At 50.7% G+C, this 24,067-nt stretch overlaps 10 protein-coding genes across 10 annotated transcripts; 4 read left to right on the top strand and 6 right to left on the bottom strand.

Moving 5' to 3' along the window:
• Positions 1 to 104: 104 nt before the first annotated feature.
• On the bottom strand, positions 105 to 2,551 carry TrAFT101_006132 (uncharacterized protein). The gene is made up of 2 exons (XM_024900158.2): positions 1,426 to 2,551; positions 105 to 1,361 (listed from the first exon to the last, which is right to left on the bottom strand). The coding sequence occupies exons 1-2, from the start codon at positions 2,357 to 2,359 to the stop codon at positions 361 to 363; spliced, it is 1,935 nt and encodes a 644-aa protein (XP_024760657.1). The 5' UTR covers positions 2,360 to 2,551; the 3' UTR covers positions 105 to 360.
• A 152-nt stretch (positions 2,552 to 2,703) lies between these two features.
• On the bottom strand, positions 2,704 to 4,312 carry TrAFT101_006130 (uncharacterized protein). Its single transcript, XM_024909868.2, has 3 exons — positions 4,223 to 4,312; positions 3,577 to 4,085; positions 2,704 to 3,499 (listed from the first exon to the last, which is right to left on the bottom strand). The coding sequence occupies exons 1-3, from the start codon at positions 4,274 to 4,276 to the stop codon at positions 3,475 to 3,477; spliced, it is 588 nt and encodes a 195-aa protein (XP_024760655.1). The 5' UTR covers positions 4,277 to 4,312; the 3' UTR covers positions 2,704 to 3,474.
• On the top strand, positions 2,798 to 3,223 carry TrAFT101_006131 (uncharacterized protein; the record flags this gene model as incomplete). The annotated part of the gene is made up of 1 exon (XM_024909869.2): positions 2,798 to 3,223. One exon carries the CDS (start codon positions 2,798 to 2,800, stop codon positions 3,221 to 3,223), a length of 426 nt encoding a protein of 141 aa, XP_024760656.2.
• Positions 4,313 to 4,977: 665 nt separating the features above from the next.
• Positions 4,978 to 6,675, bottom strand: TrAFT101_006129 (uncharacterized protein). Its single transcript, XM_024905264.2, has 2 exons — positions 5,786 to 6,675; positions 4,978 to 5,638 (listed from the first exon to the last, which is right to left on the bottom strand). The coding sequence occupies exons 1-2, from the start codon at positions 6,213 to 6,215 to the stop codon at positions 5,319 to 5,321; spliced, it is 750 nt and encodes a 249-aa protein (XP_024760654.1). The 5' UTR covers positions 6,216 to 6,675; the 3' UTR covers positions 4,978 to 5,318.
• Positions 6,676 to 7,188: 513 nt separating this feature from the next.
• Positions 7,189 to 9,223, bottom strand: TrAFT101_006128 (uncharacterized protein). The gene is made up of 9 exons (XM_066127665.1): positions 9,144 to 9,223; positions 8,866 to 8,930; positions 8,534 to 8,553; positions 8,435 to 8,469; positions 8,362 to 8,375; positions 8,277 to 8,291; positions 8,089 to 8,216; positions 7,893 to 8,028; positions 7,189 to 7,838 (listed from the first exon to the last, which is right to left on the bottom strand). Exons 2-9 carry the CDS (start codon positions 8,897 to 8,899, stop codon positions 7,693 to 7,695), a joined length of 528 nt encoding a protein of 175 aa, XP_065983778.1. The 5' UTR covers positions 8,900 to 8,930; positions 9,144 to 9,223; the 3' UTR covers positions 7,189 to 7,692.
• A 767-nt stretch (positions 9,224 to 9,990) lies between these two features.
• On the top strand, positions 9,991 to 12,408 carry TrAFT101_006127 (uncharacterized protein). The gene is made up of 2 exons (XM_024909867.2): positions 9,991 to 10,117; positions 10,171 to 12,408. Exons 1-2 carry the CDS (start codon positions 10,030 to 10,032, stop codon positions 12,207 to 12,209), a joined length of 2,127 nt encoding a protein of 708 aa, XP_024760653.2. The 5' UTR covers positions 9,991 to 10,029; the 3' UTR covers positions 12,210 to 12,408.
• A 402-nt stretch (positions 12,409 to 12,810) lies between these two features.
• On the top strand, positions 12,811 to 16,804 carry TrAFT101_006126 (uncharacterized protein). Its single transcript, XM_024900295.2, has 4 exons — positions 12,811 to 13,931; positions 13,994 to 14,728; positions 14,791 to 15,060; positions 15,130 to 16,804. The coding sequence occupies exons 1-4, from the start codon at positions 13,263 to 13,265 to the stop codon at positions 16,141 to 16,143; spliced, it is 2,688 nt and encodes an 895-aa protein (XP_024760652.2). The 5' UTR covers positions 12,811 to 13,262; the 3' UTR covers positions 16,144 to 16,804.
• On the bottom strand, positions 16,750 to 18,106 carry QCR7 (Cytochrome b-c1 complex subunit 7). The gene is made up of 4 exons (XM_024908211.2): positions 18,016 to 18,106; positions 17,472 to 17,776; positions 17,137 to 17,299; positions 16,750 to 17,013 (listed from the first exon to the last, which is right to left on the bottom strand). Exons 2-4 carry the CDS (start codon positions 17,579 to 17,581, stop codon positions 16,918 to 16,920), a joined length of 369 nt encoding a protein of 122 aa, XP_024760651.1. The 5' UTR covers positions 17,582 to 17,776; positions 18,016 to 18,106; the 3' UTR covers positions 16,750 to 16,917.
• A 422-nt stretch (positions 18,107 to 18,528) lies between these two features.
• Positions 18,529 to 20,972, top strand: TrAFT101_006124 (uncharacterized protein). The gene is made up of 2 exons (XM_024906730.2): positions 18,529 to 19,578; positions 19,660 to 20,972. Exons 1-2 carry the CDS (start codon positions 19,119 to 19,121, stop codon positions 20,412 to 20,414), a joined length of 1,215 nt encoding a protein of 404 aa, XP_024760650.1. The 5' UTR covers positions 18,529 to 19,118; the 3' UTR covers positions 20,415 to 20,972.
• A 148-nt stretch (positions 20,973 to 21,120) lies between these two features.
• Positions 21,121 to 23,577, bottom strand: TrAFT101_006123 (uncharacterized protein). The gene is made up of 3 exons (XM_024900185.2): positions 22,262 to 23,577; positions 21,808 to 22,193; positions 21,121 to 21,737 (listed from the first exon to the last, which is right to left on the bottom strand). Exons 1-3 carry the CDS (start codon positions 23,081 to 23,083, stop codon positions 21,401 to 21,403), a joined length of 1,545 nt encoding a protein of 514 aa, XP_024760649.1. The 5' UTR covers positions 23,084 to 23,577; the 3' UTR covers positions 21,121 to 21,400.
• Between the last annotated feature and the right edge of the window lie 490 nt (positions 23,578 to 24,067).

The raw sequence follows: 24,067 nt of genomic DNA, 5'->3' as shown, positions 1-24,067 counted from the left end.
AAAGAGATTCCCCCACCAAAAGCCTCGTCCACTGCGGGGCCACCCGATTTGGGGGGGCCCAGAAGCTCTAAGAAGGGAGCTGTCGGCGAGATTGCTTATAAACAGCAGAAATACTTGTATTTGAAATAATACTAAATACCAATTGAGTAAACAAAGAAATTTATAGTTAGTTTAACAAAACGTCTTGAGAAAAATAGGAAACGTCATCATAATTTTCATATGCTAAAGGCGCCCTAGTACCACTTAAAACATCAGTTCCCAACACGCATACACCTTGGCTCAATAGACGTCTATAATCTTTTCATTTCTTTTTTTTTTTTTTTTTTCTGTTCTTGTTTCCTTTATCGTCTTTGTCTCTTTCTAATTGTCTACTTTCTTCTCGCGAATCGGCAAGTCTTTCGTTACCTCGGCCGACGTCGCGGTCATGCCCCCAGCAGCAGAGGTCTCATCTTGAGCTTTAGCATCCACGTTGGCGGCGGCAGCGGCCTTAGCAGCTTCAGCCTTGGCCGCCTTGGCTGCCTTCTTCCTCTCCTTGTCCTCCTGCTTCTTCTTCTTAGCGGCAGCTTCGGCAGCACGAGTCTCAGCAGAACCGCCGAATTGTTCCTTCCACTCCGCAATCTTCTTGTCTTCAATTCTGGAGAAGAGATAGGCGGCCTTTCCAATCTTGTGGCCAGCCTTGATGGCAGTGGGTTCCCAGACGTCAGGGATAAAGGCCAGCTTGGTGTTGAGCTGCTGGCAAATAGATTCAGAGGTGGATGGCATATACGGAGAAGCCACCGAGGCGAGCAGGTGGCAAAGGTTCAAGGCAAGACCAATGGTGGTGTGTGTCCGCTCAGGGTTCTCCGCCAGGTTGGCGTTATCGAGTCGGCCCTGGAGAAGGTTGTTGCCCTCTCTGCTAATCTCCAGCAGGGCTTTGCTGCCAGCACGGATGTGAACATGCTCCAAAAGGTCAACGTACTCCTTCAGCAGGCCATTGACTGTCTCAACCCAAGCGCCAAAGTCAAAGGTGTCATCCTTGTAAGAGGGGTTGTACTCGGGAACGACGCCGTCCAGCTTGGCGTTGACAAACTTGACAATACGGTTGACAAAGTTACCAAAGTTGGCGAGGAGCTCGCTGTTGTTGGCCAGCTGGAATGATTGCCACTCGAACTGGGTATCACTGGTTTCTGGTCGGTTTGATAGGAGGTAGTATCTCCAAACAGATGGCGAAATGCCAATTTCCTTGGCCTGGTTGCCAAAAACACCGATTCCTCTTGACTTGGAAAACTTGCCGTTCTCGTAGTTCAAGTACTCGGTAGTGGAGAGGTGGTTAAGTAGAGTCCAGTTGTATCCGGTACCAATCTCGGATCCAGGGAAGATGACTAGCACCATACATGTTAGCTCAATCTTGAAAAAAGAAAAGAATCATTCATCCATCCCACGAACCTGTGTGGAAGGGCACGTTATCCTTGCCCATGAACTGGTAGAGGGTGACCTCGTCAGGGTTCTTCCACCATTGCTCCCATTCATCGGTATAGTTGGCCGTGATGGAAGGATAACCGATACAGGCATCGAACCACACGTAGATGACCTTCTTCTCGTATCCAGGCAGGGGAACCGGCACACCCCACTTCAAATCTCTGGTGATACTGCGAGGCTCCAGGCCCTTGGTCAGCCACGACTGGGTGATGGATACACCGTTCTGAGGCCATCCGTATTTCTTGTGCGCATCCTGGAACCACTTGTCGATATCAGGCTGCAGCTTCTCGAGACGGATGAAGACGTGTGTCGTATCGCGGGGCACGGGAGTTGCGCCGTCGATCTTGCATCGCGGGTTGATGAGCTCAAAAGGATCTAGCAGGCTTCCACACTTGTCGCACTGGTCACCGCGGGCATCATCGTAATTGCACTTGGGGCAGGTTCCCTCGACGAATCGATCAGCCAGGAACGAATCGTGCTTCTCGCAGTAGGGCTGTTTTGTCGTCCGCTCCTCGAGGAAGTCGTTCTCGTGCAGCTTGAGGAAGATGTCCTGCACAATCTCCGTCTGCTTCTTGGTTGAGGTTCGGCCAAAGTAGTCGAAGCCAATCTCAAACCACTCGTAAATATCCTTGTGTTTGACGTGGAACTCATCGCAGAGCTCCTGGGGGGTTTGGCCCGTCTCAAGGGCCTTGGTCTCTGTGGCCGTGCCGTACTCGTCTGTGCCGCAGATGTACAGCGTCGGCCGGTCGCGAAGCTTGCTGAAGCGGGAGTAGACATCGGCGCTGAGGACGCTGCCGACGACGTTTCCGAGGTGAGGGACGTTGTTCACGTAGGGAAGAGCGCTGGTGATGAGGACGTTCTTCTTGCCCTTGACGGGCAAGATGGGATTTTCAACCGCCATGGTGATGGTGATGTTCTTGTTTGCAACCGCCGAAACTCCAAACGCCGCGTCTCTATCGATGCTTTTATGCGTCTCCCGGGCTTCTCGAAACAAGCGTCACGCAGGTGTAAATGACTAACTCGACAAGGGTTCTGACTGACAGACGCGGGTGTCAAATCAACGAAGGGCGCATGTGCAAAACGATGCACACAATTCGAGTCATCGCGCTGCCCCGCTATCGCTGTGCGCCTTAATGGCGGGGTGTGTCGCAAAAATTCTGCCGGCTAGCCTCTACCTAATTCGGAGGGTGGTCAAGACTTTCTTTGGCGCCGGTCTCGACTCACTACGTATTATTAACCAAGAACGAGCCTCATATGTGGTGTATTCAGCTACATAGGTACAGCTTGAATACGATAAAAATTCAGCATAATTATTTAAAATAAATCAATATTTACAAAAATGTCGTCTGATCTCTTCGACGACGTCTTCACTCTTGAAGACCGCTTCTACACAGAAGGCTACAACCAAGGCGTTCAAGACGGAGCCCGCGCGGGAAGAATAGAAGGCCGCTCGTTCGGCATGGAAAAGGGCTTCGAAAAGTTTCTCGAAAGCGGCCGCATCGCCAGTAAATCTCTCGTTTGGGCAAACAGACTCCCCAAAAACCCCCAGCCAGGTGGTGCTTCAGACGAAAAGTGCTCTGAGGCTTGCACACTGCCACCACTGCCGAAGAATCCACGGCTGGAGAAGAACATCAAGCTGGCATATGCTCTGGTCGAGCCCGACACGCTGTCTACGGAAAACTCCGATGAGGCTGTGCAGGATTTTGATGACCGGGTCAAGAGGGCGCAGGGCAAAGTCAAGATTATTGAGAAGATGCTGAGCTAGGTGGACGACTTGGCCGACGACATTGGGATCAAACACATTTTCAATGGTCTGCTGAAGGGAAGGCTTCTTCAATCTCATCATCAGCGATATAGAATTATAGAGGGTATTTAGCATTTTCGGAGTTATGGTATCGGGTTAGAATCATCAAGGGAAAACATTAGGAGTTCGTAGAAGGAAACAGAGGATCAGTGGGAAATTCTATCATCTTTCTTCATCTCATCTATATTTACACAAAGCCACCCTAACCCAGTTCATTTGAATGTTCTGCAAGGATAGCTATTTCATTCAAATCATTAGCAAATCTCATTCCTTAATATCGAGGGAAATAATCACAGTCAGGGCAAAGAACTTACCCAGCACCATATGTCTGCTCCTGCTCCTCGTTGAGTTCGTACTTGTGCACATCCCACGCTCCCGACACCAAGGTCTGTCCGCTCGGCAGGGGAGGCAGGCCATTGACAAACACATCCTTGGCCACATCCTTGGGGGCCTTCTCGAAGAACTTGGCCAGTCCTGTCTCGCCCTCCTTCTGCGCGGCCACGAGGGTCTTCTCTCCGGCCTCTCCAATCAGCTCGACCTTGGGGTTTGCGGCGCTGCCGACCGTCAGCAGGGACACGGCGTGGCCCTGGTTCACGACGCTGAGCTGCGGGTACGAGCGACGGACGTCACGCTTCCAGTAGGCGTTGTCGGCGATGTCGCCGGCGGGAATGGTGACGGGGTCATCGTAAGTCTGGGGGTCCAGGCCGCCGGGAGTCGGGTTTCGGAAGTAAGGATTTAGAGGGACGCCGTTGGAGCGGTTGGGGTCAATGGCAAACGCCTTTCGGACCGTCTCCCAGATGCCGGTGGACTGGAGAGTTTGTTTCTACGGGCTCAGGGTCAGCATAACCTTGCCTCGTCCATCTTGATAGCTAGTCCTGGACGAAGCCGCAGGCCAGAATTGAGCGTAAATTGGCGCCAATTGAGGCTGCAGATGGCCGAGAACGCGCATGGATTTCGAACCTTTGAGATGGAAACAAGGCCACCAGCAGCCTTTGCTGCCGCTTGAGAAGCCATCTTGCGGAAGCGATGGGATAGTAGCAGTGCTGTATGTCGAGCGAATTGGCTCGGAGTTGGTCGATCTCGAGTTCGCAGCTGCAATGCTAGCGATAGGTCTAGCCGAAGCTTTGCCGACGGCGCCAATACCCTACAGAGATGGAGGCATCGCAATTTCTGGCGCAGTATAGTACGACTCACAACGGCAGGGGAAGAAATATAATGTATATTTTATTGTATATGTAGCTTTTTGATTTAATATATCTTCTGATGAAATCATATCAGTTTCCAATTTCATTGGTGGAAGTCTATTGCTGAGGTGGCTCTTTTTGTAGCTGCGACTTTGTACCCTATCTAGAACTCGCAGCACATGGTGATTTTACCAATTGTCAGAGACGAACAGGATAGTCGCTGTGTTGCGCAACTGATAAATAAATTCTATCTAGCTGCGCAACTAATAAACCCCCGAAAATAATTCTGCCAAAGAGAATACTAACCTTGTTCCTCCCATCAATAGCTGCTACAATATTCTTACGCAATTCCTCGCCCTCTACCTGCTCATAGTATTAAGATGAAATAGCAACCTTGAACGTAACATGGTCCTCTTCATTCAAAGTAGGTGTACTACGTGAGTAACTCGCAGTATCTTCAAATATCCTCTCGTATGTCCAGCAAACGAGAAGGACACAATGCTACCACTCCCTCTCTATCAAGTTTACCGTGGCAGAATACCACTATTCCTTGGACATAACGACGGAGTTACACAAACAAATCAAGCATCAAAGACAACGCGAAACCAATGACTAAATCAATTTACACGGTCCTTAGGAGACTAAAGAGCAATTCATACGAGAATAGTGGGCTCTACATAGATTCCCAGTGCCAGTAGACAAATATAAGCACGCTTGCTATCCCTCATACCGATCAACTCCCACGCCAACTTGTAATATGACAAAGCGAACATTTTTTCTTCTTCTTCTTCTTTCAACATGTGCAGCATCAATACGAAGAAACAGGACGAGGCAAAAAGGACGAGAGAAAAGAGAGACAAGAAGCCAATTCCTTAGTTCTTTCCCTTCAACTCCTCGACCAGGGCCTTGACTCTGTCCACAGTAGCAGCAGGACCGCCAGGCTCGGCAACAAGCACCTTGCCCTCCTTGTTGACAACAAAGACGCCGCGCTGAGTTCCCTTGGGCTGCTTCTTCAGGCCAATGGCAGCGATGAGAGTCGCCTGGGTGTCGCACAGGAGGGGGTAGGGCAGCTTCTGCTTCTCCTTGAAGGTGGTGTTGGCCTTGGTTGAGTCGGCGCTCAAGCCGTAGATGGCAAGACCATCGGCAGTCAGAGGTTCATAAGAGTCGCGGAACAGGCACACTTGGTTGGTGCCTGAGAATTGACAAGTTAGCAAGTGTAATCGCGTCAAGAATTGTATAAACTGGTAAAGAACGCGGATAAACGCGCGAAGAGCAGAAGAGGGGAAGCAGTAGACGATACTATATATATACATTGTGGTAGAAGGGAAAAAAGACTTACATCCTGGAGTCGATGCCTTGGGGTAGGTGAAGAGAACAACACCACTCTTGCTATCATCGACAAGCTTCTTCAAGGTAGTCTTCTCGCCATCGTTTGTTTGAATCTCGCCACCGAATCCCTCGAGGTCAATGACATCGCCAACAGCGACCTTGCCCGCAGCAGCCGGCTTCTTCTCCTCATCCTTGGCCTCATCTTTGGCATCCTTCTTGGCGTCCTTCACCGTCTCTTGCTCCTCAGGGGCTTCCGGCGCAGAGTCGGTGGCCTCCTCGTCCTTGGATGGCTTCTCCGCCGCGGCATCTGGCTTCTTGACGTCCTCCTTGGCCTTTGCGGCGGCGGGCTTTCGTCCCTTGGCAGTAGCCGCCTTCTTCTTGGTCGGCGCGGGCGCGGGCGGCGCCACGGGGGCCTTGCGCTTGCGCAGCTCAACAGGCATGATATTGGTCTGATAAGGGCTGCGTATGCGTCTTCCAGCAGCTGCTTTTTTTGTTTTTGGTCTGTGCCGCGACTTTTCCTGCGGGACAACAAAAACTGGGAAGAAAAAATGACACGTATTACAGGCCAATAATGCTGCACAACGCGGTTGAAAGAAGGAGGCGTTGGGAGTAAGCTAAAGGGGAGGAGGAAAAAAAAAAACAAAACAGACAGAGGCCTGGCCGTCTTTCGTGACAGGGCAAACCACCAGAAATTCTGCCGTCGTATGCGGTTCCCAAGCAAGGTACATGTAGGTACCCCCATCCCATCCACCATTGGCAGCGCAGCTTGCTTGGGCGGCCCTGTGCCTGGCTGCGGCAGCCAATCACAGGAGCTGGGCTATTCGAGTTGGAGCTCTGTCGAAGCTAGGACCCGTTGGATTAACGCGGAGCTCCAGTTTACGGAATATAGCCGTGGACTGGGGTTTGTTGAGATGGTCGTGTATCTGACGGCAAGTCTCCGTAGCGCTCCGAGCTTGGTTGTGATTCGCTTACTTGTCCATGTCGCGAGCCCAGGTGTGTGTGCAAGTACCCATCCATCCACCCATCCGCCCATCTATTGCGCCATACATATGAGCCTATACAGAGCAGAATACGGCTTATACACTATTTATGGTAGGAGTAATCGACTGGCAATACATACTACGAACACTATTCGAGCTTCTTTTGCTTCTACAAACCGGTTGTTGGCGGTAAAGACAGAGTGCTCTGTTGCCCGAGATACTAAAAAATTGAGTTGGTGTGCGTGCAGTGACTTGCATCTTATCTGCAGCTTCGGGCGCAGGGCCTCTATTTGGCTCCATGCGTCTGCTGTCGAAGCACTGACGGCATGTCTCGGCAGAAACACAGACGGCAGTCAAGTTGGTCTTGAGGAATTGAGTTTCAACGAGCTCTCTCACAAATTTGCAGTATCACGATTGATGAAAAATCGAGAGCGAGAGCAGGATTTTATATCGCAAACTTAAAATGCAGCAATTTCAATGCCGGTGTCCCTTAATTGTTTCACTATCAACCTGGTATATCGCATGCTCTTAGGTCTCTCCTTCTCAGCAGTAGCATCTTGACGTAGAGTCATACTAAGACGAAAGAAAAATATTCATCCTTCAAATGTCCCCTGAAAAAAACACAGCGTGTCTTCCTTCCATTGCCAAATCACGAGCCGCATCGAATGCATCAATCCCAAGATGTCCTCAGCATATAGGCTGAAACCTATATAGCCCACAAGCACTTAACAACGTGAGTTGCATGATAAGCCGTTATATGGTCGTATCGATCATACCGAATCAACTTTTTGTCCGCAGCCTGGAAAAATGCTCGGAAAGAAATCCATAACTCAAAGAAAAAAAGACAGTCAAAAGAGACTATCATCGTGGGTATCATAAGCTGCCACGCCAACTCTCTCTCCATCAGATGAACCATGGAGAAAACAGCTTCCGCCATTTAGTTAGGGCACTGAGCCTGAACGTGGCCGCTCTGCTGGCACTTGTAGCAGATCTTCTCGCCACCAGCGGCCTCCTTAGGACAGTCGCGGGAATAGTGGCCGGACTCGCCACAGTTGTAGCACTTCATGCCGTTGACGCACTCGCCTGCGGAGAGGTTAGTATGAAGTTCATGGACAAATCGAGATGACTGATACATACGAGACATGTGGCCGTAGCCGCCGCAGGAGTAGCAGGTCTTGCCGGCACCACCACCGTAGCCGCTGTTGCCGCCATAGGAGTTGCCACCGAATCCGGACTTGGGGCAGCTGCGGGCAATGTGGCCCTTCTCGCCGCACTAGAGAATAAAACCCATTAGTTTCATTTTATGCATTTGTCGAGATGATCAATCACATACCTTGTAGCACTCAGTGCCGGCCTGGCCTCCAGCAGCGCCAGCTTGGGGGCAGTCGCGGGAGATGTGGCCGGGCTGGCCACACTTGTAGCAGGACTTGTTGTCCTTCATGGGCTCAGTGCAGTCACGGCCTGGGAAAAGTCAGCGGGTGAGCAAGAAACAAGAGAAATTGCCCGTCAGGTAATGCTTACTGAGATGGCCCTCGCCTATTGAAAGTAGCTAGCTGTCAGCAACAAATTCATCCCAATATTTGCAAGAGGGAGACGGAGAGCATACCGCCGCAGTTGTAGCTATCGAGAGGTTAGCACTTAAATTTGATTCTCATGGCGACAGCGATGATAATACATACCACTTGGCAGGTCCCTTGGTGGGGCAGTCACGGGCCTAATAGAACCTGTTAAACTGAATGCCTTTTGTGAGGTTGATGGTGAAGAGGATTCTACTGTACCTGGTGGCCAGTGTTGCCGCCTAGATGAACTTGTTAGTGAAGGCTATAATTGATGACGATGAAGATGAGAGCGAAGATGAGATTGAAAACGAGTAAGAAAAAACAATTAAAAATCAGAAAATGAGAAAAGTTGATAGCAGCAGTAGAAGCTCAAGGCTTACGCTCTGCAAGACGACCCAAAGGAATGCTTTGGCCCTAGGATTTGGAGGGGCCGCCAAGCATCTCAGAAAAAATCAAGGTACCAGGCCCAGAGAAGAAAAACGCGGGGGAATTTCAGGTGAGGTAGCACAAGTGGCAACTCATGATGCACAGGAAAAAGGGAAGAGACTCACAAGAGTAACACGCTCCACGGGGTGCGTAATCCATGATTGACTTGGTGTTTTGGGTAGAGAGTAGACTGTGAAGTCGAGGTCATCAGAGTTAGCGACTATTCATGCGAGCTTCGAGAGTCCAAAATGCAAGGCCATCTGCCGGCTTGAGGCTGAGGGGCAACAAACGACCCAATTCGCGGCGACATGTCAGATGCGCCACCGAGGTTTGGGAAATGGGAATGACGAATTGACGATATTCCGTCAATAAGGGGTGGTGGCATGGACGGGGCGTCACTCACTGCGATATCGATCGAGATTGAAGTTGAAGAGTCGAGAAGCTGTGGGACGAAGATGTTGATTCCACAAATTGATATTGGAAAAAAAACGTGTAGACGAAAAAGGGAAAAGTTTTTGACGATAACGGACTATGTGTTGGGGCCCTCAGCCTAGGCCGGTCTAGTGCACAGCTGGCCGTGGCCCACTAAAGCACAGCCGAGCGAGCGTGGGTGGCCCTTGCACTGGGCGGAAAAACCGATGGCCCGCCGTCAGCTCAGGGTTGGGGTTCTGCTACAGCGCTGTAGGCCGCCTGTAAAGCGCTGCTGCAGAGTGAATCGCAGCCACTTGAAAGTGAGAAGATGGGATGAGAATGTGCTCAAATTTGCTTTTGCTGGCTCCGATTGCGGAATGGCCAGTGTTTATGAAATTTCCTAGGCCTATGTAGCATATGATGTGGTGTTACAATTGCATTCAAGCTGCGAAACCCGTAGTATTTCCCGTGAGCAACGGCTTGGTGCATGCACATGTATCCTAACGAGTTACAAACTCCATGAAGCGTTGCCTGGATGAATGCGGCTGGCTACCTGAGGATTTCTACACCTACTAAATTCAAACATCCTCCATGCAACTCCGAGAGAAAATGGAAAGCGAGGCTCTTGTTGTGCGATTTGCATTGATGCTTTGAAAACACAAATATGAGGCACGTGTCTCCATATCAACAAAGTAGCAGTGGTACATGTAGTTTTTAGGCACCACCTCAACCTTATGCTGGCTCTTAATGCGGGTCACGTGGGCTGGCGTTTCCGCCATTGTTGTGGCGCGCGACTCGCTGCGGCAGCATTCACGTATTAGTGTCGTAGCTTTGTCTCCCTGCTTGGCACAGCATAACTTCACTGTAAGAGACTTGAAATGGAAAGCTGGTCTGGAAGAGGGCGGGCAGCTGTGCGCGAAGCTCTGGATCATGTATGGGAGATCATTGATCGTGAGCTCCAAGATGGTACGTTGGAGCTCTCTCCGTCTCGACGAGGTCGTCGTATTAACATGGGAAAGAGCTCGGGCGAAGGGCAGCTTTAGATGCTGCTGCAAGGAATGAGCTGCTAAAGAGCAAGCTCGCCATCATTGAAACTCTGGAAGCTGAAAACAAGAAGTTGCGAGCTCAGCTGGCAGCCATGTCCTCAAACTCAAGTCCTGTTCCAGCCAATCCGAGCAATTCAACCGAGAGTGATGACACAGCAGCTGGGTCGAAGACTCCAACTGCGAGTATGACCACTACTCTACCAGCTCCCATCTCTTCAGCAGCTATAACGTCTCCCCCAAGCTCCACAGGATCAGAAGGTAACGAGCTCGTAAAGTTCAAAATGAGATTCAATGCCCTTTCAGACAACTTCAAGCAAGCTGTGGAGCTTATTAGGAAGAGAAAAGGCGAGCGCGATGTGTGGATGGAACGAGCAAAGAAGTTGGAAAATATTGCTCGAGTAGCTGAAGAGAAGCATGGAATACGAATTCTTGAGGAACCAGATGTTAATAACTCTGGTGGATCACGCCACACACATATCAGTTCAGACAACCAAACTGCTGCTCTTGAAGCCATGCCACCGCCTGCTACTCGGATAATTCCTGATAGTCAGTCAATTACCGATGTGGAAGATGCGCAGCTACAATCTACTCAAGGAGATCCTGATGAAGCAGAGACTGAAGATCTACCGCCTCTACCAGCACCTAGCGACGATCAGGATCCAGTAGATATCAAACAGGAACCATCTTCCGATCTTCCGGTGGTGGTGTCAGAAAGATCGTTGAAGCGGAGAAGAGTTGAAGACGACACATGCACAATTGCCACAGTCCCAAGAATTAAGGCTGAGCCAAATAATTCTAGCCCGATTACTGCATCTGAACACTATCAGTTTAACATCCAGGAGAGCATTGATCTTGACGATATAGCGCAGAGGATAACCACCCCACGAAAACGCAAAGATCTGGACGCTTCGAATGCCGAGCAGGAAAAAGAAGAGCCGAGATTAGCTCCTCACACAACTCCAAAGTCTGGCTACGTATGGGCAGATGGGCTGCGATACTCAGCCAAGAATCCCCACAGGCCGCCTGTGCTTACTCCCATCAGTGGTAATAAGAGAGTGTCGAAAAGCATTGTTGATGATAATCCCCCCCTACCTGTGAAAGATGGATTAGCCCACGGCATTGCAGCATTGGCGGAAGATGGCACTCCTTATAGAAAGCATAGATTTGAAAAGGGTTCAAAAGCTTTGCCTACGCCCAACACAGCTACTAAGGGTCGGCTGGATTCGCTGTTGAACACCCCAACTTCGGAGAATATATCAGCCATTACTCGAACTCCGCAAAATCGCCAGCCAGGTATTGCTTCAGCTGAAGACACGCCTCTTAGCCTCATGTTCCCCGAGCCTAGAGCCCTGCCCTTTGACAAGACTCTGCGACAGACCAAGAAGCGTGGCAGTTTGAATTCGGAATTCACAACACCTTTGAACAAATTGGATAAGAAAGGTCCTGCTCGAGATAAGTCTCCTAGCAAAAGACCGACATCAGGTCTCCGTCATAAGCCTCTGGCCGATCTTCGACTCGATGACTTCAAGGTCAATCCCTTGTCAAACGATGGCCAAGACTATGCTTATTCGGAAGTCGTCAGAGACAAGGATGAGAGGGCAGGCCTTCGAGGATGTACAGATATGCACTGCTGCGGGAAGCATTTTCGAGAACTGGCTCTATCATATCGGCCAGATCCACCGTTGACAGCAGCACAGCGACAAGAAGAGCAGAAGCTACTAGAGAATTACATGGGCGAACGTTCATACCGACTAGCATCCATGACCAAGGCTGAAAGAGACGAAACGTGGATCGAAGCCAAGACAGAAGAATTGGCCAACAAATACGGCAGACATAGACACCGCTTCGCTCGCATGCAGTCTCCCCCGGGATTTTGGAATGCCGACTTTCCAGATACACAGCAGCTGGCGGCTGACAGGGAAGAGGCGCAAAAGAGAGAGAAGCGCGCAATCGCAGATCGATATAGAGAGGCTATGCGTCCTGGTGGCATGTGGCTATTCAGAGACGAATAGATTACTTTGATTACGAGCAATCAGAGAATATGGCGGCGCATTAGAGAGAGACAGAGAGAGAGTACATGTATGGAGCATAGCGCAAGTATATGGCAAGCATCGGCGTCAGGGTTACATAAGGGTTCGGGGCTGTTGATTGGCTGTTTGATCTGGTTAGAGCATGTAAATAAATGATGGTTGATTCCAATAGATATTACCGATTCACAGAAGCTCCATTTCCTTATTCATTCTTCAGCTTACAAGTCTTGATTCAGTGATGCGGATGCTAGTACGTTCTTGTCAGTACTATCATGCTATAAATAGTACCTGCCTAGATAGATAATCCAAGGACTGGATCTCATGAAACCTTGTACAGTTTAAAAAAATCATAAACTACTCCTAGGAAACAATTATAAAGGGATTCTACACGAAATCATGCATTGGTGATTACACTACCGTTGGCCACCCACTTGCGCCAAACTGAATACAAAACTCTCGCAGCACTCCGTATTTCGCAGCCTCTATCCGGTGTCGGCCAATCCTCGGATCTCTCCAGCAAACGGAGGGCACGGACGCTGGGGCGATCTCTGCACGCTAAACTAAACTCCAGTCACGGCCACACAACCAATTTCTGCCTTCCGCGCTAGAGTGAGGCCTGTAGGAGCCAGCCGCAACTCTAAGCCAGCGAGCGCTTCCAAACATCGCCGTCCGCTTCTACAGCCCATTTTTACTCCTCGCACCCGCCTGGCTGCAGCCTCGACTCCTGCAAGCAAGTGCCGACACGGGCATCTTGGCCTCGAGCCTCTCACGATCATACCGCTTCTCGATTCTTGATCCTCCTGCTTTCGACCCTGGCGGCACAATCGCCACTGTCGCCGGTCACGCCACCCGTTTGCGCATCTCCATCCGCGTCGCGCAGCTCGAACCAGCAATCTCCATCTCCTCCACGCCGGCCCAGGACTGCCAACCTCAGCTGCGACATCTCCCCCTCCCCGCACTCAGCTGGCGGCGCAAGTAGATGCCGGAGCAGCACTGGGCGATATCCGCAACAGTACGATCCCCCAAGCCGGCAGGATGAGTAACCGCCATCTGCCGGCTGGGCAGAACATACAAGCTGCAGCCGGAGGCATCAACGGCGGCATGGATATGAACGGAAACATGGGACACATGGGCAACATGGGCGGTGGCCCTCGGAGGAAGCAGCCGCAGTACAACATGCCCTACCACCAGCACCGAGAGCATCCTCACCATTATCCGCATCAGCAACATCCGCAGCACCCTCAGCACATGATGTACTCCAACTATGCGCCATACGGCCACCAGCAATACTACGCCATGCCGCCGCACCAGTACCAGGCCGGAGGTGTCCCGGCTCCTGGATACATGCCTTACCAGGGCTACACTAGGTCGCCGCCGCCGATGCAGCAGTTTGCCCCGATGGTGGGCGTCAGCATCCCACCGAGCTACCCCCGAGGCGTTCCGCAGTCGCCCAACCCGACCACGCCGTATCAACCTCCGCTTGCTCCCGCCCCCGGCCTGCCTCATACGCCGTCTTCGACACACTCGACGCAATTGCTGCCTCCACATACGCCTACAACTCCCCAGACGCCCCAGAGTGTTCAGCCAGCCCCTGTTGTGCCCACCCCTCCTGCTCAGGAGACAGCTCTAGCTCCATCTCCAGCTCCAGCTCCGACTACAGCCCCTGTTGCTGCTGCCGAGCCACGCGAGCCGTTTCGACCACCGGTAAGTTTATACAAGCAATGCTGGATAGAATGTACATGTTTGGCTAAATTCAGTAAACATAGCTACCCTGGCTGTCACATCCCGATGTTGAATTCCCTGTGAGGACTTCACGAACAAAACGGCAGAGAAAGCCTTTGGTTGCGGGGGACAAGGCGGTATCCCTACCTACGGGGCAGCATGATGTAGCTGGAGAACAAGGCAGCCAGAAGCCTGCTCCCCCTGCCCAAGACGAGCCGAGCACTCAAGCTCCGGCTCCCAAGCAAAAGGGAGATCCTAGTGCAGAAACATCTGGAGTATCAAAATCCAAGGAGACAACCAAGGATTCTACTGCAACCAATGTTTCTACCACGCGCCCAGCTGCGCCCGCCATTCCTGTGGTTCCAGTGCTGCCAAAGCACGGTCCCAAACCTGAGACTGCGAGTCAAGAGAAGGCAAACGAAGATGCTGTCAAGCCTAACGACCAAGACATTGTGGCTGCCAATCCAGATGAGGCCAGCCCTGACGGAACAAACGATGCTCCTGCCCCAGCAGTCAAAGCTCCTCCCACGAGCTGGGCCAATCTATTTGCCAAACCATCAGCACGAGCTCCGGTCGACGGCTCAGGAGTGAATGGTGCCAATGGCGTCAATGGTGATTCGGCAGATGCTAACAATTTCCCCGGCTCTGCCTTTTCCAAGTCAAATGTCAATTCCCTTGCGGAAGCAATCCAGTCATATGCAGTTGAGAACAACGGTAAACTCGACTTCCTTGAGCCACGTGGACTCATCAACACTGGTAATATGTGTTACATGAATTCCGTAAGACTATTCTTTGGAAATAATCAAATTTTGAGGAAATGGTAACTAACTTGTTATTTTAGGTGCTTCAAGTGCTCATGTTCTGTGTACCTTTTTACGACTTGCTTGATCAAGTTGGCAAGAGGGCTGCTCATAGCTTCAAGAGCGAGACTCCTTTGATTGACGCTTTGATTATGTTTATGAGGGAATATAGGGTTCTCAAGTCGTCGTCGTCGGTTGAGCAGCTGAACCGTAACCTGAAGAGCGAGGACCTCGAGCGCTATGGCGAACCATTTACACCCGAGTTTGTTTATGACGCCATCCGACAACTATCTCGATTTGACAGCATGCGAGTGAGTTAATTCCCCTCTATCTACCTCCCTCCTTTAAACCCGAAACTTGTAACTGACTCCCGGTTTTAGCGTGGTCATCAACAAGACGCAGAGGAATTTTTGGGCTTCCTTCTTCAGTCCCTCGATGACGAGTGTACACATGTCATGAAAGATCTGTCAATCGCAGCCGAAGAAGTGCCCTCATCCAACACCTCAACCGGTGGATCTGTTGCAGCTTCCGATGATTGGCTTGAGGTCGGCCGCAAGCAACGGGCTGCAGTATCTCGCCTATCAGGCCACAATACTTCGACTCCTATTACCAAGATTTTTGGCGGCCTTTTGAGATCTGAATTTCGCGTGCCCGGGTTGAAAGATTCCATCACCACAGAACGCTACCAGCCTCTCCAATTGGATATTCAGTCACCAGATGTCAGGAATGTTGTTGATGCCCTACGTGGGCTGACCCGGCCAGAGCGCATTCAGGGCGACTTTAACTCGCCACGCGGAAAAGATGTCGTTGCTACCAAGCAAGTCTTCATCGAATCGCTGCCTCCTGTCTTAATTCTCCACCTGAAACGGTTCCAGTTCGACGCTGAAGGCCATGGAACGGTCAAGATCTGGAAGAAGATTGGATATCCTTTGGAGCTTGAAATTCCTCGCGAGGCTTTGTCACGGCAAAAACGCGATAGCTCGATGCCTAGATACAAGCTTATCAGTGTCGTCTACCACCATGGAAAGAACGCCAGCGGTGGTCACTACACGGTAGATGTGAGACGACAGGACGGTCGCGAGTGGATTCGGTTAGACGATACCGTTATTCGACGCATACGTCCTGAGGATGTTGCTGAAACAGGATCTGAAGAAGATCACAAAGACACACGAAAGGAAGCTACCTCGAGTGTCACCAACAACCGATTTGGAGCGATGAATGATGAAGATACTGGTGATGAAGACGGCTGGAAGCAAGTTACGGCGCCAGCCAACGGCAAGCGATGGAGCAGTGTCGTCAATGGCGGGGCTAACGGGGCTGTCAAAGAGAAATCAGTCAAGGACAGCATCAAGGACAACAAGGTGGCATACCTCTTGTTTTACCAGCGTATATAAGAGAGCCCCTGGCTTGGTACCCTCTGACTCTACCACAACATAATGGATCTACGGGGTCAAAGGGCCGGATAGGAAATGAGAGATTTGCATTGGAGGATTTGTACATGACAACTACAGTATTAAATGATGTTTGATACAAAAGCCATTTACTATTTCATGTCAAGGATGAGCATAGGCGAGAATGGAGGGCACAACAGGAAAGAGGACTCGTAAAACGATAACGGAGGCAGAAAGTTGGCAGATGCCCAGCGGGTCAGATTTGGCGTTCTGGCGTCTCGGCAGGATTCTTAGTTTTTTGTCGAGACGATAAAAAGAGGATGAAAAAAGGGGGGGGGGGGGGGGACCGGCTCTGGCTACAGGGCAGATATTGATTTTTTTATACGGCGGCACGTCTAGACTAGACTGGGCTTCGAAAGAGGGATGTTTGGGTCAGGGTTAAGAAAAGCATTTTGTTGGCGGGGAGTCTCTTTTCTTTGTTGCTTCCAAAAGTGCATTTTTTTTTACTCCTGTACTATTAATAACATAGCCAGTTTGAGTAAGGGTATTTGAAAAAAGAATAAATCACAAGTAATTACTGCATATAATTAGAGGTTGGTTGGTTGATGGGCGAGGGAGTAAAGAGGCTAGACCATGTCTATAATATTTTGATTTTAATACAAGAGACCTGTGTAGAATCTCTGAATAACCATCACTTCGCCGCCGCTACTTGATCCTGATTCTCAAAACCAATGAGTACATTTATCATTTTCTTTATTCCTTTCTCTCCTTCTCTTTTTAGTGCTTCTTGATGACAGTCATGGAGTCCAGAGCGTCCTTTTCGGCCAGCTCGGCCTCGACTTGAGCCAGGATGGATCGCAGGTAGGGGACATCCTAGTTAAATATTGTTAGTTTGCAGATATTGGAAAAAAAAAAAGGTTTTATATCGAGGGTTATATAATAATTATACATGGTATAATTATATATGTTTGTATCGCGGCGGGAATATAGTCGTACCTCCTCGGGCTTGGTCCACTGGTCCTTGGGGAGCAGCTTGTGGGTGTAGCTGCACTGGACGGAGCGACGGATGCGGTAGACACGCTCGTAGGACTCCTTGGCAGACAGACGCTTCAGGGCGATCTGGACAGCTTCGTTCTCTTCCTCGAGGAGATCGTCGTATCTGGTATTAGGGAGAGCATAGCGTTAGCATGGCCTGGTCCCATATTGCCCAATTCTATACCAGCAATTCTCTTTTTAAAAAGTTTCCTCCTCTCTCCATGCCATATATCATTCCCTCCTCCATAACCATTGCTGACATCCGCGCAAAAAGCTTTAAAAGATTCGGTTCGTACCTCAGACCGAGCTGGCGGTAGCCGGCAGCGCTAGCATACCAATTGGCAGCGGGCGTCAGCATCTTGGTCAGCCAAGGCCGCTTCAAGACGTAAGGAGCGAGAGAGACCATGTCGGGCGACTGTAAGGGCGGCGATAGGGGGAGATGCTGCGAGAGAGAGAGGCGGCTGCGGTTCTCGGATTGGCCTTTTCGTGAGGATTGCGCGAAATGGGATGATTCGGCGGGCCGCAAAAGTTGGGAGAGCTCGGGATGTCACGTGCAAGGTGCTAAAGTGGCAGCGTTTTTGGTGGGGGGTTAACTATTTCTCTTTTAGGCTTCAGTAAATAACGGTTTGAAAAACGGTACCATGTTTTTTCAAAGCCATTTTAAATGGCTTTGCTACAGCCCACGGAGGGACCCGGAAGCGAACCACGCCCGATGTGGGGAACGAGACCGGCGCTTTGTGTCCCAATCACGAACTTGGCCTTGGCTTGATGCTGCGCGGAAGATGCAGGACAATGGCCCGTTGCATTCGTTTTGGGGGGGCTGCTGGAGGGTTGCCATACGTCAGCATGTGATGACAATGCAGTTGCAGAAGCATGGCTGGCCTGCAATTAGACAGCCGAGCGGCATGTGAGGATGCCGATGGGCGTACTCTGAAGTTGTATATGAAGTGAGATCAGATCTACAAGTGCTCGTCATGCCAATTACCAACAGCGAGGCCTACTAATGCTTGCTTTTGTCGGCGTTTGTTCTAAATGCCTGGGCCCTGGCTAAATTTGCGTCATTTGTCTCTGACGTAGTGACATTTTTTTTCTTTGCCCCCCCCTGCATTTTGCGAGTTGCGAACTTGTGCCCTGAAGGGAAAACATTGTACTCTGGTTTTACGGGTTGAGTCGCTAGCGCTACTTGTTTGCTCGCTGTTCTGATAGCCACTTTAGCGCTGAGAGGGGCTCAAGTCCAGTGGAAATAGAAGGCCGAGCCCCCTCCCGCTAAAGCCCCAAACCAGCGCTTTGCTACAGTTGAAAACGCTGGGGGAGACCCGGAGAAGCGTGGGCCAGCGGAAACCGATTGCCTGTGGCTATCTTCTTCGCACTCTCCACACGCTCTTCCATTCTTTTCCCTCTTTCCACTCCCATCCTCTGCCTTCTCTCCTCCTGCGCAGACGCCTCCTTACACCCCGACCAGCGCGATTCATCCCATAGCCTCAGCCGCTCTGGGCGACTCTCTTTGGCCTTCGCACAAGTCAATGGCCGGCGGCGTTCGCTAGGCAAGGACGGTTACTGCGCGTGGGAGCGTTCCCCGCAGTACCCGGACTTCCTGGACCGGACGGATCCTCGATTTGAAAACACCATACATATCGACAGCAGGGTTGGAAGGAGAATAACCAAATTTTTCTTTTTTTTTCTTCGAATAGTTTACGGGTAGAGCCGCAGAGCGGTGTCTTCCACCCTTATAGGCTACGCTGGGGACTGTCTCTAAGAGACGCTACAGGATCGGATCAAGAAAGCGATCTTGATATCATCGCCAGCAGAATACAACATAACATAACCTTCGCCGCCAGATTCTACACCCCGATACTACCCCCCACAAGCGCCGTTTCGACTGTTGAAATATTAGACTTTTCTCTCTTGTTCTTTTTTCTTTTTCCATCGTTAAAGAGGGTGCTATGTCTCACGACCAGTCCCCCGAACAAACTCAGCCTTCGTCTGCAGATCATGCGTCATCTCCCTATCGACTCGCCTCTGTTGCCGATTCTCCAATGCCCTCAATAGCCGGGGGTTTAACCCCGCTGCACCGATGGACACTCTCCGCCTCCGATTCCCAATTCAATGCCATATCAGGGGCTATTGGTGGCTTCACGTCTGGCGTTGTGACTTGTCCGCTTGATGTTATCAAGACCAAGCTGCAGGCCCAGGGCGGCCTTACCCTAGTAGACAAGGGCCGGCATGTCGGACATCCGAAATTGTATAATGGGCTGATAGGAACAGCCAAGGTCATCCTGCGTGAGGAAGGAATTCGGGGCCTGTACCGGGGCCTGGGGCCCATTGTGCTTGGATATTTGCCGACCTGGGCAGTGTGGTTTACCGTTTACAACAAGAGCAAGACGTTCTTACATCAGTATAACGGTACGTAACTCCGTCGGATTTAATCCATTTTGGACTTTTTTTTTTTTTCCCTTGGCTGACTGACTTTCCCTTCGTGAGCAGACAACCCACACATTGTGAGCTTTTGGTCATCCATCGTCGCTGGTGCGAGCAGCACCGTTGTAACGAACCCAATATGGGTTATCAAGACCCGACTGATGTCGCAGAGCAATCCGAACGTGGCTAGAGGCCACCACGCATTTGCTCGTCCTGGTAATACCCCGACAGCAAGGCCGATTCTCCACGACTGGCATTACCGATCGACGATTGATGCGGCGAGGAAGATGTATTCTTCCGAAGGCCTTTCTTCGTTTTACTCTGGTCTTACCCCTGCTCTTCTCGGCTTGACGCATGTTGCCGTTCAGTTCCCTACGTATGAATTTTTGAAGACAGCATTCACCGGGCAAGGTATGGGTGAAGTACAGGAAGGAGAAAAAGCCCACTGGACGGGCATTCTGTCTGCTTCCATTCTATCGAAAATCTTAGCCAGCAGTGCGACTTACCCGCACGAAGTCATTCGGACTAGGCTGCAAACCCAGAGACGGCCGGTTGCTGGCGAGACCTTCCTGGTAGATATGGCGGCACCAGGAGCCAAGGTAGCATCTGGACCGAAATATAGAGGGGTCGTCATGACATTCCGAACCATCCTCTATGAAGAAGGATGGAGGGCGTTCTACGCTGGAATGGGCACTAACATGATGCGAGCCGTCCCTGCTGCAACGGTGACAATGCTCACATACGAATACGTTATGAGGGAGCTGAACAAGACGAAGATGCAGGCTCAAGAGATAAAGCGGGCGCAGGAGGGAGAGCCTTGAACAATCAAGATCTTCCATCGAACACGGAAGAAATTCGCGGCATCATGGTTCTATCCGTGGATATTTTTCTTTAATTTCTTTTTTCATACGTTCATGGAAATGGGATTCTACGAAACAATAAGCAAAGTATCATGGGGGTTCAGATATACCCTTCTTTCGGACCTCCCCCCCTTTTTTTCAGTTTCTGGGCCAAATTGTAGGTATAGACTCGCTTGAAATTTTGTAGCAGAAGCAGCACAAACATATACGAGATGTTTTGGGCCCAGTAAAATCTTTTCTGATAGCCCTTGTTTCCATTCCTATTTGTTTGCTCTATTCTCCTTTCTATTACTCTTTTTATTCAGTTTTCGATTATTTTCCCTCCTTTTAGTCTAGAGAGATTATTTGCATCGGGAGGGAAATGGTGGAGGAGCGTTTGTATTTTCTGGCGGAAGAATAGGCGGGCGGAATGGGGGGTGTTGGGTTAGGCTTTGATTTGCTAGCAAGCTATCTGTGTATATCTAGTGACATAGGAAGAGCAGAAGAATTACGCTATTAAATGATTAGTTATGTGGTGCCTCGTTTCTGCTTTTTTTTGCTAGTTGAATTTTTTTTTCTCCCTCGAGACAATGGTGGCTGAAAGGATAGGGGTTTTTGTTAAAGCCGCTTATATTCGGGTAAGAGTTTGAATGTGGGTATGGTATGGCGTAGACATTATGTGGATGTAGTTCTATTAGTCTTTGAGTGGCTCCTATGAGTCGCGTGGTACAGGGCTATATTAAACGGTAAAAAGCTTGATATTTTACTTTGCTTTAGGCATATCTACATGTAGTCTTGAATATCTACTATGGCTATAAGTAACCCCAAATTTGAAAAAACAAACGCCGTACACTATGTGGCCCAAATAAACACCCACGTAACGCAATAGCACAAATAGTTTTCCTTTACACCCAGGTGCTAGGCGCTAGGCGCAATAACAAATAATCCCCAGTACTGTTATCTTTGTCTTACAGCATAGCCTTGGGGAAGTTCCTCATCGCCTGTCTCACGCCCAAATCACCGAGAATCTCCTCGGCGCCACCAAGGATGGCATCGAACTTGTACGTCCGGTTGAAAATCTCGACGTACTTGCCCATGCCGGACTGGGTCAAGCCACGGCCACCCCAGATCTGGACGGCTTCGTCGGCGACTTCGTGGGCCACGCGGGTGATGCTCATCTTGAGCAGGCCGATGGGGCCGGCGAGGTGGATGGCCTGCTGCTTGTAGGGCATGTTGCACATTTGGTATGTAATTGTCTCGAGCCAGGACTGGTTGGCCTCGACGAGGGCAATCATCTTGGCAAGCCTAGAGAGTGAAACTGGTTAGCTACCTGCCTCTTTTTTCTTTTCTTTTTACAGCGGAATTTGATACTCACTTTTGACGAATGACTGGCTGGTCAATGAGACGCTTGCCAAAGACAATGCGCTGGTTTGCCCACTTCAAGCACTCCTCGGTGATGAAGCGCGAGGCGGCAATGGAGCTGCAGGCCATGGCCCAGCGCTCGTGGTTGAAGTTGCTGAGGATGACGTGGATGCCCTTGTTCTCCTCGCCAAGCAGGTTCTCCACGGGGACCTTGACGTTATCAAAGGTGATGTAGGCGGTTCCTGCGGTGGTAGAGTAGGAGGTCTTGATGGACTTGGTCTCGACGCCCTCGCCGCGCTCGATGAGCACCACGCTGAGGGCTTTGCCGGTGCGGACACCGACGACGAAGTAGTCGCAGAAGACACCGTTGGTGATCCACTTCTTGGTTCCATTGACGATCTGCAGAGATATTGATGGTTAGAATGATTTGCTAGCTGGTGAGAGAAGAGCAACGAGAGACAACTTACGTAGTGCTTTCCATCGGGCGTCTTCTCGGCAGTGGTGCGAAGACCGGCGACGTCAGAGCCGGCAAAGGCCTCGGTGATGGCCAGGCAGAGCTTCTTTCTACCGCTGAAGACTTCATCGACAATCTTCTTCTTCCACGGGCCCTCGCGAGCAAAGTTGAGCACGGCTGTGAGGCCAATCGCCATACCGGCCAAGTTGCCGTCTTGGAAGCCTCGCATCATGGGGCGGGTCATCTCCTGACACATGACCATGTCGTGGAAGTAGTCAAATTCCTCGCCCTTGACGGCGCCGTTGAGGAGGTTCACACCGTGGAGATGCTTTCCGGGGCCGAGGCGCATGTGGATGACGCCGGATTTGCTCATCTTGTCAATGACTTCTTGGCTGACATGGCGGCCAGTGGCCTCGCACTCGAGGGCCTCGGGCTTGACGACCTCGTCGGTGAAGATGCGGATGGCCTTGCGGAGCGAGTGGTGAGAGTCCTTGAAGTAAGGGCTCTTGAAGTGAGGGGTCAGCCACAAGGGCTCGGCGTAGGGGACCGGGCTGAGGTCGCCAGGCTGGGGGGTGATGACTTCGGGCTTCTCGCCCTCGATGGTGCCGATGGCGAGGTCTTCATAGCGGGAAAGGACCTCGTGGCGGTGGAGGTTGTAGAAGGCTGAGGTGGCGTCCTGGCCGGCGATTTGCTTGAGCACGCTCTCGCCGCCGGGGTGGGCGTCGACGAAGTCGGTGAGGTCGTAGACAACGTGGTCGATGACGCACCAGAGGGAGTCTTCGGAGGTGTGGTTGCGGACCTCTTCGCGGGTGAAGGTCTTTGCTGGGGGAGCCATTGTGGTTTGGGAATTTGAGCTGAAGGGGGAGGAAACAGAGAAGATGAAGCAAAAGACGATGCAAGACTTGAAAGAAGGGAAAGAAGATGAGAGAAGGAGAAGAGATGAATGACAAGGGATGAAAAGTTTAAAACGAGAGCTAGGTCGATTGCATTTCCTGGAGTCGACGTCGCTTTAAAGCTGACACAGCGGCTCATTCGACTGCTCTGAATCTTTGTGCCCGAGCCTCGGCTTGGAGACGCGGGTACCTGGGGTGAAATAGAAGGGTCGCTATTGGCTGGAAGGCATGGAAACGCAGCTTTCAACGGTTGCTATCCCTGTTTAGCGCTCCGGGGGCAGTTCTGTCTTTGTCTTAGCGCTGTGGAAGTTGGGGATTTTATCGTACTTGGCATTTGGGAAAGCCGGAAGCAGAGAACATATTGCTGTGTTCGGCGGAGGGTCATTGGCGAGAAGTATGGGGTTTAGATTCGATGTAGAATCTGGGGATTTGGTTTGATTTTCTCGTGGTAATAGCCAATGTCATTTTGATGTGACGGCCCTGTTGTGTTCTAATACGAGTATTCGAATCCACGTACGAGCTAAGAGGCACTGTAGGGCTGTTGTTCAAAGGACTGAAGGGATGATTTCATCGTTGGGCGCAAAACTGCATACTAGAGATTATCATTCATCCGTCTCAAAATGGGGAACGCTCTCCGCATACCAACGACTTCCCGGATTAGCATCGCATTGCCGCATTTATTGGTTGAGGGATCTTGAGCCTCGGCAGAGATCGTAGTGGGTACCTTTCTGCATCGCCCTTGGACTGTGGGGGTTCTATTCGGCCTGTCTCAGTGTCTGCTGTGATGCTGGGGCCCCTTCTCTCTCTCTTTCTCTCTCTCTCTCTCTTCCCTGTCTAATTTTTACTGGGTGCATCATGTTCATAATTCGCATGATATACTTTGTAATTGTAAATTAACTGTTTCGCGGACAATATATGGCTTACAG

This window comes from Trichoderma asperellum, chromosome 3 (assembly GCF_020647865.1).
Source record: "Trichoderma asperellum chromosome 3, complete sequence".
NCBI lineage: Eukaryota > Fungi > Ascomycota > Sordariomycetes > Hypocreales > Hypocreaceae > Trichoderma > Trichoderma asperellum.
This window is presented reverse-complemented; position numbering and strand designations above follow the sequence as displayed.

Bases quoted from the DNA above. Each gene is read 5' to 3' on its own strand.
- TrAFT101_006132 (XM_024900158.2), bottom strand. From the start codon at position 2,359: ATGGCGGTTGAAAATCCCATCTTGCCCGTCAAGGGCAAGAAGAACGTC. The intron at 1,362-1,425 runs GTTCGTGGGATG...GTATGGTGCTAG, and splicing joins TAACGTGCCCTTCCACACAG to TCATCTTCCCTGGATCCGAG.
- TrAFT101_006130 (XM_024909868.2), bottom strand. From the start codon at position 4,276: ATGGCTTCTCAAGCGGCAGCAAAGGCTGCTGGTGGCCTTGTTTCCATC. The intron at 4,086-4,222 runs GTTCGAAATCCA...CTGAGCCCGTAG, and splicing joins GCCTTGTTTCCATCTCAAAG to AAACAAACTCTCCAGTCCAC. The intron at 3,500-3,576 runs GTAAGTTCTTTG...TGAATGAAATAG, and splicing joins GAGCAGACATATGGTGCTGG to CTATCCTTGCAGAACATTCA.
- TrAFT101_006129 (XM_024905264.2), bottom strand. From the start codon at position 6,215: ATGCCTGTTGAGCTGCGCAAGCGCAAGGCCCCCGTGGCGCCGCCCGCG. The intron at 5,639-5,785 runs GTAAGTCTTTTT...GTCAATTCTCAG, and splicing joins CAAGGCATCGACTCCAGGAT to GCACCAACCAAGTGTGCCTG.
- TrAFT101_006128 (XM_066127665.1), bottom strand. From the start codon at position 8,899: ATGGATTACGCACCCCGTGGAGCGTGTTACTCTT. The intron at 8,470-8,533 runs GTACAGTAGAAT...AGGTTCTATTAG, and splicing joins GCGGCAACACTGGCCACCAG to GCCCGTGACTGCCCCACCAA. The intron at 8,029-8,088 runs GTATGTGATTGA...TTTATTCTCTAG, and splicing joins CCGGCACTGAGTGCTACAAG to TGCGGCGAGAAGGGCCACAT.
- TrAFT101_006127 (XM_024909867.2), top strand. From the start codon at position 10,030: ATGGAAAGCTGGTCTGGAAGAGGGCGGGCAGCTGTGCGCGAAGCTCTG. The intron at 10,118-10,170 runs GTACGTTGGAGC...AACATGGGAAAG, and splicing joins TGATCGTGAGCTCCAAGATG to AGCTCGGGCGAAGGGCAGCT.
- TrAFT101_006126 (XM_024900295.2), top strand. From the start codon at position 13,263: ATGAGTAACCGCCATCTGCCGGCTGGGCAGAACATACAAGCTGCAGCC. The intron at 14,729-14,790 runs GTAAGACTATTC...TTGTTATTTTAG, and splicing joins ATATGTGTTACATGAATTCC to GTGCTTCAAGTGCTCATGTT. The intron at 15,061-15,129 runs GTGAGTTAATTC...TCCCGGTTTTAG, and splicing joins CTCGATTTGACAGCATGCGA to CGTGGTCATCAACAAGACGC.
- QCR7 (XM_024908211.2), bottom strand. From the start codon at position 17,581: ATGGTCTCTCTCGCTCCTTACGTCTTGAAGCGGCCTTGGCTGACCAAG. The intron at 17,300-17,471 runs GTACGAACCGAA...CCCTAATACCAG, and splicing joins TACCGCCAGCTCGGTCTGAG to ATACGACGATCTCCTCGAGG. The intron at 17,014-17,136 runs GTACGACTATAT...ATATTTAACTAG, and splicing joins AGTGGACCAAGCCCGAGGAG to GATGTCCCCTACCTGCGATC.
- TrAFT101_006124 (XM_024906730.2), top strand. From the start codon at position 19,119: ATGTCTCACGACCAGTCCCCCGAACAAACTCAGCCTTCGTCTGCAGAT. The intron at 19,579-19,659 runs GTACGTAACTCC...CTTCGTGAGCAG, and splicing joins GTTCTTACATCAGTATAACG to ACAACCCACACATTGTGAGC.
- TrAFT101_006123 (XM_024900185.2), bottom strand. From the start codon at position 23,083: ATGGCTCCCCCAGCAAAGACCTTCACCCGCGAAGAGGTCCGCAACCAC. The intron at 22,194-22,261 runs GTAAGTTGTCTC...ATATCTCTGCAG, and splicing joins CGCCCGATGGAAAGCACTAC to ATCGTCAATGGAACCAAGAA. The intron at 21,738-21,807 runs GTGAGTATCAAA...TTCACTCTCTAG, and splicing joins CAGCCAGTCATTCGTCAAAA to GCTTGCCAAGATGATTGCCC.